Source organism: Octodon degus, unplaced genomic scaffold (genome assembly GCF_000260255.1).
Source record: "Octodon degus isolate 3935 unplaced genomic scaffold, OctDeg1.0 scaffold00010, whole genome shotgun sequence".
Taxonomy (NCBI): Eukaryota; Metazoa; Chordata; class Mammalia; order Rodentia; family Octodontidae; genus Octodon; species Octodon degus.
In genome coordinates this window covers 7894282-7904091 of record NW_004524586.1, presented here as the reverse complement: position 1 = coordinate 7904091, position 9810 = coordinate 7894282, and the positions used below count along the sequence as shown (strand labels likewise).

The window sequence follows — 9810 nt, the reverse complement described above, 5'->3', positions numbered from 1 at the left end:
GCTTTAGACCACTGAGCCATCTCACCAGCCCATCCCTTTTCATTCTTAATATTGTTTTTTTGTGCCTCTTTCACTGTATTGATTACCAGATGTCTGTCTTATCTTATTTATCTATTTATCTATTTATCTATTTATCTATTATCTATTTATCTATTATTTAACTGGTTTTTGGTTTGGATTTTGTTGATTGTGACTTTCTTTACAGTGTAATTTATATTTGTGTTGGTTCCTTTTTCTGCTTGCTTTGCCTTAGTCCACTTGTTCTTTTCTGACTTCTGGAGTCATAATTGATAAGCTTTCAGTCTTTTTAAATAGAAGTACATAAGATAAATTTTCTAAATATTGCTTTATGCCAAATTTTGAAATGTACTTTGCTTATTGGTGTTCACTTTTAATTCTTTTTAAAAACATTTCCATTGTATTTTTTTATCTTTGGCTCACAAATTCTTAAACGTATATTTTTCGCTTTCTGGCTTGATGGGTTTTTAGGGTCTTTCTATTGTTAATGTCCAAAATCAAATGTAGCCAGAAAATAAGATCTATTGTATAGATTCTTAAGTGTTTATTGGAATTTGCTTTGTGCCCTACCTATATAAATATTCCTTCAGTGTAAATGTTCTATATGTGCTTAAAAAGATTGAGTGTATATAACCCCTATTTGTTGGAGGCAGGTTCCTCTATATGTATATCCATTAGGTCAGGCTTGTGAATTGTGTTGTTCACATCTTCTAGTGTCTCTTTGAGCTGTCTGTTACTCAGAAAGGTGTGTCAAGATTTCCCACTATGCCTGTTTATGCGTTGAGTACTTTTTTACTTTCCGTATTTTGGACCTATATCAGTAAGAGCATTCAAGTTCAGAATTGTTCCATCTTCCTGGAGAATTGCTTCTGTTTTATAATAACATTCTTTATCCCTAACAATTTTTTTGGCTTAAGCTCTGATTTGTCTGATGATAATATATCAATGCCAGATTTCTCTTAGATGTTTTGTTTCTTGCTGTATCTTCCTATCCTTTTACTTTGAACTTTTCTATGTTGTTATGTTTTAGGTGTGTCTCTTATAAACAGCATATAGCTGGATTTTGTTATCTTATCCAATGTGAGACTCTGTCTTTTAACTGGTGAGTTTTGGTCTTTTTATATTTATTCTGGTTGCTGTTATGGATTTGTTTGTATCATTCAGTTATGTGCTATTTACCATGTTTTTTTCCTCTGCCTTTTCCCTTCTTCATTTCTGATCAGTAGTAAATGATTTTTTATTCTTTCTTCCTTTTACTTTACTAGAAGTTTTATGTATCTGTAATGTGTCATAGTCATCACTATGATATGTTAACAGACATACTTAACTTGATGAAGTCTAAAGTAATCACGTTTTCTTCTTGAACAATACTTTGGAATGCTGAAACTATTACTGATTCTCCAGTCTTACATAGTATTGTGACCTTGTGTGTTTATGTTGCTTATATTCACCCATTGATTATCATAATCATTGATTCTTATAGTGAATATATAAATTATATATATCAAATACATATTTTTGACTTATGAATGTTGAGTAATTTTTCTCCTCTGCATTACCCCCTTGCAATTCTTTTTCCCTTGTGCTAGGTTTATTTTTTTCTTTCTTTTAGTCAGAACTAAGAAATGGAAAACTTTAGTCTTCTTTGATCTAAAAGTGGTTTTATTTCATTCTCTTACAGGATAATTCTGCACCAAACATAACTTTGCTACTATTATTCCATTTTTGTTTGGCCTCGTACCAGTTTACAAGTACACTGTTGTTACAAGGATAATATCAAAGCCTCCAAACATGATATAAGAGAAATATATCTCCCAACCTGTTAGATGTCTTTATATGCCAAGTTCTCTAAAAATCAAAGAATGAATTCTAGGAACAAAAAAGGTTAACAGAAAGATATTTATTGAGAGAAAGAAATATAGCTCCTGAGAGGCAGGAAGCGGGCCCAAACATTGCCTGGGGACCCTACTTCAAAGGGAAATTTTACAAAGCAGTACCCACATGGGCACAGTGTAATTAACCAATAAATAGACAAGTATAGTCACTTGGGTAATAGTGATCCAGTGGGGGAACAAGTCACATAACTAAGATACATGGAAAGAAAAAGACTTTTTCTGGGAAATGATAGATCTAGAGGTCTTGGTCACCCATAAGGGTGATTGATGTCTGTCTAGGCTTCATTAGACTTGATGTTTGTCCTTTGAGAAGGTGTATAGCCCTGGTCATCTTGTCTTTATCGTAAAGCCTGGTCTCCAATACGTGTGTCTCCAGGTTGGTGTCCCAGCAGATGTGTTTCACTTTTGTCCTGCCTCAAGGGCGTAGCCTTGTCTAACTGCCCATAATATTTCTGCCTAGTTTTACTGTCTCTAATACTGTCAGTCTCATTTGTCCCTTTGAGTAATCAATCTTTCTTCTCATTTAAAATTTTCTGTTTGGGGATATTTTCTAGTTTCACTGGTAATATATCTATGTAGAGAAAAATTTAGTGCCCTGGTGGATAGTTCTTCAGTCCCTTGGACTACAGCTGGAGTCTGTAAGTCTTAGTTCTACATGAGTTTTAGTTCTAACATTGCAAGATGTGACTTTCTGACTCTGCTTATACTATTACCTAAGTCCTCTTCCCATTCTTGTGAAATAACCATCCCCAGGGCAGCCACCATTGAGGAACTTTCCCTTTGCTTACATCACTTGAAGATCTCTCTTATGAGCTCTGCCATGCATTACAAATCATATATCTTATATTTTATATAGCATTTTAATGTGTTAGCTGTAGGGTTTTCTCATTAGCCTGTTCTACCATTTTTGTAGACCAGAAATCTAATCATAATTCTCATTGGTTCATTCTCAATTGGCAAAGCAGAAAAAGAACTATTTAGAAATTTTCTCTCCCTTATGTGCTTCCCTGTGAGACTAGAGACAAAATATAGTCTTGTCTTGGTATCTGTGGGTGTTGATTTCAGGAACACCAAAGCACATGCACACCCTGCCAGGGTCCATGCTAAAATCTGTAGATGCTTAAGTCTCCTACATAAAATAGCATATGTTTCATATAACTTAATACATATCCTTCCATATGACGTTGTATCATCTGTAGGTACCAATAATACCTATTACAGTGTATAAATTATTGTTATACTATGCCATTTAGGGAATAATAGCAAGTATTCCATACAGATACAGGTTTTTCCGTGAACATTGTCTATGTGTAATTGGTTGACTTTGAGATGAGAAACTTGTGAATACAGAGAGTCAGCTTTATTCGTCCTCTTTGGCTAAACAGGAAAATTGAAACTGTTCTTTTCAGAATGACACTGATTAATTATACAATGCAATTAGAATTTTTTCAGCCCTGGTCTTATGTCCTTTGGTTCAGCCAGAAATTCAGTGAGGGTGCTGTATTGCTCCTGTGTATAGCTGGCTAACACACATTCCTCCATAAACTTACACACATCTCAAGGTTACCTTTAATACCTAATGCATTCAAGCCCGTCCCTCCCTTGTTTTCACCTTCTTGATGAGTTACAGTGCTTTTCATTTAACCTTCTACAGTGGTCCTGTGGTACTCTTTTCCTCATATTATGGTGGCATCTTAAAGTAGATCCTGAGTATATTAAAACTTCTAAGCCTTTCACTCAAGATAGAGGTCTTCTAGTCCCCTTTCTAATCTTATTTTTTGTTGTCATCTGGCTCTGTGTCACCTCTTCATTGTGACTTACTCAATAGCACTTTTTATTTATGCTTTCTCCTTCTAGGTCGTGGCTATTATTTCCTAATAAAATTCCTTCTAGAAGGTTTTCCTTGGTTTAACTTATCTCCCTTACTCTTTATCGTGCCACATTATGTAATTGTCTTCTGTTACCATGCTTTTATATTACTGTTTTTGTTCTGTAGTACTTTGATAAAGTATCTTCCCCCCATTGGTTTATGAAACACTGCTATATAGTCGCATGACAGACTGTAATTACTAGTCTGTTATATATCCTTTTCCCACAGAACTTACACTATCAAAGTAAACAGTGAGGTAGGAAAAAAATTCTCTTCATTCTTTTGATTTGTCTAGTCTGCATCAATAAAATTTAAGAAGCCGGTGTGGTGGCGTACACCTATAATCCCAGCACTCTCTAGGCTGAGACAGGAGAAGCCCTGTGAGTTGAAGGCCACCCTAGGCCGCATAAGTGAGTTCAAGGCCAGCCTGAACTACCCAGTGAGATGCTGTCTCTAAAAAAAGAAAGAAACTTCAGGAAACCATTATCCATAAATCTTTGGGCTGGGGAGATAGCTCAGTAGAATAAGTGCTTGCCTGGCAAGTATAAGGGTCTTAGTTCAACCCTGGTTCTGCGCCCCCTCCCAAAAAAAAATCTTTATGTAATTAAATGTTAAGCTGTGTGATACTTATTCAAAGTGCCTCAGAAACTAAAAAAATGTTTTTGAATATGTCTTGTTTTATAATTATAGAAGCAGAAAAGATTGCACAAGTGGCCAAAATTCGGTTTCAGCAGAAGGTGATGGAGAAAGAAACTGAGAAGCGCATTTCTGAAATTGAAGGTACACTGTGGAAGACGTGAGGGAGGGTCTGAGGGTCCTGACTTGCCCTCTGCTTTGGGGACCAGCTCTTGATTGTCCTGGGTAGGGGTAATCAAGTATTCTGGTTTGTAGATAGTAACTAACCTGATACTCTGATAAAAATTTCTTTTAATGTTGTTATATATGCAATTCTTCCTTTGATTTGTGAGTCTCATAGCTCAACTTTTCTTTCATTAAACGAGCTTATTAGCTATTTTTTTCTCAGATAAAATACAAGAATTATTTGTAATCAATTGTAAAGAATGTACAAAAGAATAAGCCCTAGCACCAACAGTTTCTTTCTTATCTACCAGTTACACCTAATTAATCAGGGAAAATGAAGCCACATTTTCAAGGAAAATCTCAGAACTCTTTGAAACCGATAGCAACATGCTAATGCTCTGAGCTCATAGTCCTGAGGACACTGTCGCTCACTTACAGCTACTGTCTCGGGATTAAATTTGAAGAGGTTGGGAACGTGAAATAAGTAGAAGAGAGAGTTCGTCTCTGGGCTTCCTTATTTCACTTGAGGCCTGTATGGGAATGAGCATTACGTGCTGGGGGGTACAAGAAGGAAGCACTCGAGGTAGAAATGAATGGGCTCAGATCATTGGTTACTCAGCAGTGACAGGAGTATTGCCCCTATCGAAAGAGCTGTCAGGGGACTGGAATTTGAAAGCTGCTAATACTATACAATTAAGGTAAGCATTTGAAATATTAAACAGCAGAAAAAGGAACTCTTATCCAGCTAAGGGAGTAGATCAGCAACTTACCTTTATTTTAAATGCCATTACTCTGATTTATTTGCTAGATGCTGCCTTTCTGGCCCGAGAGAAGGCAAAAGCAGATGCTGAGTATTATGCTGCACACAAATATGCCACCTCAAACAAAGTAAGTGGTTCTCTGGGCCACTTTCCTAGTGATGGCTTGGATTTGGTTTCTTTTCTCAGGAGCCCTAATAGGGTAGAGATGGTTTTATCCAGTGTCTGGAAAGAGTAGTAACCAACCCATCTTCTGGAATCAGGCAGTTGCTTAGCAAAACTTACTACATACTCACTGAACAGGGAACTTTATACAGCTTCTTATAAGTGGGGAGCTAGAACAAAGCCAAACATAAGTGCATATCAATTGCCATAAATCCATTCATTTGGTGATAGAGGGACCCGATACTCTACAATATTGAAGATCTACAGCAGAGCGACAAGGAAGAGTGAAGCCGAAGTTCATTTAGAATTACTTTCCAGATAAGATAGCTTTTAGGCCTACTGGTAGTTAAGCTTGCTTAGAGTAATATTTTCTACCAGAGATATTCTTGGCATTTGGGGATGAGTTATTCTTTCATTGTTGAAGAGTGTCTGTCATGCTCACTGGTTGTTTTTAACAACCACATACATGCACAGTTCCAGATACCAACTATTTTTGAATTTTAAAAATTGTTGCAGTTTCATGTGTGATATCATGAGAAAGAAGTTGGATGATAAATGGATAAGTAATTTTTGTAGAAAAACTAGGATAAGTTAACCAGAGAGTAAGGCCTAATAAGCAGAAATTATTTAATGTAGAGGCACTATAACCCTTACGGGACTCAGAGAAGGGAAGGATATGTCCAGGATTTATAGTTACTCATTATAGGTAAAGTGTTGAGAGGACAGTGGTTTCTGTCAGATACCAACCTGGATTTAAAAGGCTCTAAGAGTTAACGTAGTTGTGCGCCCTCACCAGCTTGGATTGCACCGTTCTGACAGAGGATGTGAATCAGCGGGGCAGCGTAAAGATCCAGGGAGCGAAAGATGTCAGAGTGCAAAGAATAGGTGCCACGGGGCTGTGAAGGACAAGAAAGGCTTTTAAGAGAAGACAAGCTGGGACTCAAGATAGAGGAGAAGATTTGGGGAACTTTGGAAGTATATATTCTGGGGAACAGGGGGGTTGAATTTTAGTTAAACCCAGAAAGATTTTGGTTGGATATATCCTGGCACCATGTTCTAAACAAAACAAACACAGGAAAGGAGATCTGTGGTCAACACACATCTGGTTTATCTATTATAAAAACAATTTAAACAACCAGCTTCCTGATAAAAGCAAGATGCCAAATCAAGTGACTTCTTGAAATTTTCCAGTTCTAGAATTTGGTCAACAAAGGCCGAATAACAGGCGGCAGGCTATAAGCCCAGGCTTGTCCTTAAAGTTCTAAAGTCTCATCTATTGTCCTGTATACGTCTGTCAAGAGAATCAGTAGAAATTCCAGATCAGTTTCAACTTGAATTCAGCTAGATGAAATAAAGTATATTTGAAAGTACTAAAAAAGGGGGGGGAGTACTTTATAGGCCCTAAGTCACTCTACAAATCACTAGGTATTATTTATTCCCCCCCCCATTCTACTAAAAAATGAACCAACAGATTCTCGTACATTTAGACAACAGCTGCCCAGGGAGTTAGCTCAGTAGAATAAATGCTTGCCTGGCAAGCGCAAGGGCCTGAGTTCAATCCCCGGTTCCGCAGGAAAAAAAAAGACAACAACTTACAAGAGAAATTCTAATCAAATACTTAATGTTGATGTGATAACCACATCCTAAAGGGAGAGGGGATCATGGCAGCCATTCAGAACTGAGTCATGATACTAAAGAGACCAATGTAGGGGGAAAAAGATGAATATTGTACCAAAATATCCTGATACCTTTGCTCTTGTTTGCCCCCACACAGCACAAATTGACCCCGGAATATCTGGAGCTCAAAAAGTACGAGGCCATTGCTTCTAACAGTAAGATCTACTTTGGAAGCAATATCCCTAACATGTTCATGGACTCCTCTTGTGCTTTGAAATATTCAGATGTTAAGACTGGACGAGAAAGCACTCTGCCCCCTGAGGAGGCTCTCGAACCCCCTGGAGAGAACCCCATCCAAAACAAGAAGAGCACAGGTTGATGCAAGAGATGGAAATGCTCTCCCATACCAAGATGTGACCCAAGGGGCTCAGTGGGAACGATGATTATATGGACTCTTCAGATTTCAGAGAATTTGCACTCTTGTCTGTTCTGGCTCTTTTGATAGTCCTGGTTTATCAGCTGATCACAGGATAGAGCCAGCTGTCTGACACTCAAATGGTCTTTTCAGCCAGTTTTATCAAGTATGCTGTATGTGTTCTTTTTTAAACTGGTACTCGTAAATGAGAGAAAGTTTATGCTAAGATACTGCCTGCACTGGAATGTTAAACACTAATATATAACAAGCTGTGGTTTTCTAAGCTGAGGTCTATTGAATAATGTTTACATTGGTCCCAGGGGACATGTATGTTCAGCCATTCAAGAGATAGGATGACAGAGAGAGAAGATTGGCAGGACATGGTAAGTTAAAGAAGACTGATGGCACTTAGGACCCAGACTCAATGTTCTGGGGTCCAGTCTCTGTTCATTCATGTGATTGACACCCAGGCCACCGAGGTTCCCCCGGAAATGATCTTCCACTTGAGCAACAATTTACTTGATATGATTTGCACCATTGTTTTCCTGTAGTCAGTTTGATGGCCTACACAGTGATGTGTGCTTTGTCACTCTGCCAGAGATTCTTCATTGAAATTCTTAATCACTAGTTTATTGCATTAGTAGGGCCAGACATGAAGGTTTGCTTTAAAGTTTTGAGAGGGAAAACATTTGCAAAAGCCCTGCTTCCCCTCCATTGGGTAATGACTGTCAGTATTTCTGCCCTGGGCCCATATATGACTAAGGTACTATATCTGGTGTGTAGCCCCAGGCAACTCCTGTGTCACCTCTCAGCTCTGGCTGCCCAGCAGTGGGGCAGGGCTGTAACCAGATGTAGCGGTATACAGTTCCTGACCACTCACTGCATAGTGTTATAGCATAATTACAGGAAGTTTTTATTTTTAAAACTGGATTTGGGGCACATTCATTTGCCCCAGAACTTCTATCTAAAGGCCACTGCAGGGCTGCCAGTGGTTTCTAGTACACTTAACACATTGAGTCTCCTTAACATAATTCTCCAAATGTGAGCAGGAACAACCTAGAAACCATACTTGGTCATCTTTGTTTCCTTCTCTCCTGGCCATGGGATGCTAAAATTGAAATGTTTTTCACACTTTTACCTCCAGTAAGTGATCACATTCCATTGCCTTCCGGGCCAACTAGTGAATTTAATTTTCCAAGAGAATGTGACAGACTTAACCTGTGGCTATGGGAGATCTACTTCACCTGGACCTTTTTTTTTTTTCAGATTAACTTTCCTGGAATATTTGCTGCATATTAGGCCTGATTTTGTGCAGCTTGTGGATACCATTGTGTACACTCTGTTGAAGCCAGACAGAAAAGTCATGGGACCATTTCCATAAAACTCTCAGCAATCAGTCTCTTGACAGCTGATGGGTTGTGCCAAAAACTTTATTTGGGAAAGAAAAGCCCAGATTTAAAAGGGTGTTTTCCCTGGGCCTTAGGCATTTGTATGTAATACGGAGAAAATTTCTTTTTTCTCTCATTTACTTCTATAAATTCTCTTTGAATGAATTTTGTGTCCATTAGCCCTCCTTAAAAGAACTTTTGAATTATAAAAATAAATTCTTGTAGTATTATTGCTGCAGATAAATGATTGTTATGGGACATCTGGATCATTGACCTTTTTGCTTTCGTTTCTAGAGGTGTTTCCTATTCCTATAAGTAAAGAGCTATTGCCCCAAAGTGGTGGCTGTGGGTTTTCCTGCCACCCACAAGCCCTGGTGGCAGGGTTGAGGAGCAAGGAAGTGTCATTGTGGAGTTTTTAAAAAGCACTTCCACTTAAACTCGCTGTGGAGTGAGCTTCCCTGTGCACACTCAGTGAGCTCTTAAGTCTCGCCGTCCTTCAGGGATGTTCCTTTTGACAAATATATACTGTAATCTTGAAGCCTAAATTTATATGTGAAATGCTACCTTTTTTAAAATAAATTAAATAAAATTATTTTACTATCAGTGACTATGTGTATTTTGTTTTTTTCCCTGTATCTGTTATTTTCTGGCCTCTTAACATACTCCTAAAGTTGTCTTACCAATTTCAGCCAGTTTATTTGCCAGTTGAATCCTTAAAGGTTGTTATTTTTTTCTGGGATATCGCCTACATGGAGTAAGAAGTTTTAAAATGGCCTTTCTATACTTTTCTGACATCTCCAATTTAACAAGAAATGTTCTGATTGTGGGACAGGGTCAGCAGCAGAGGTGTAAATAGAGAGGTTAGAGCATCATGCCTAGTAAG

General features: G+C 38.0%; 1 protein-coding gene across 3 annotated transcripts in view; it reads left to right on the top strand.

Moving 5' to 3' along the window:
- Positions 1–9535, top strand: part of Erlin1 (ER lipid raft associated 1) — a 34198-nt gene extending 24663 nt beyond the window's left edge. For 2 of the 3 annotated variants that reach the window (XM_023709040.1, XM_023709041.1), the window contains 3 exons: positions 4474–4563; positions 5393–5472; positions 7282–9535. In XM_023709040.1, the coding sequence (XP_023564808.1) occupies positions 4474–4563; positions 5393–5472; positions 7282–7503 (392 nt within the window). In that variant the 3' untranslated portion in view covers positions 7504–9535. The remainder of the gene's footprint in view (positions 1–4473; positions 4564–5392; positions 5473–7281) is intronic. The other variant, XM_004625547.2, reaches the window with a different exon arrangement.
- The last annotated feature ends 275 nt before the right edge of the window (positions 9536–9810 follow it).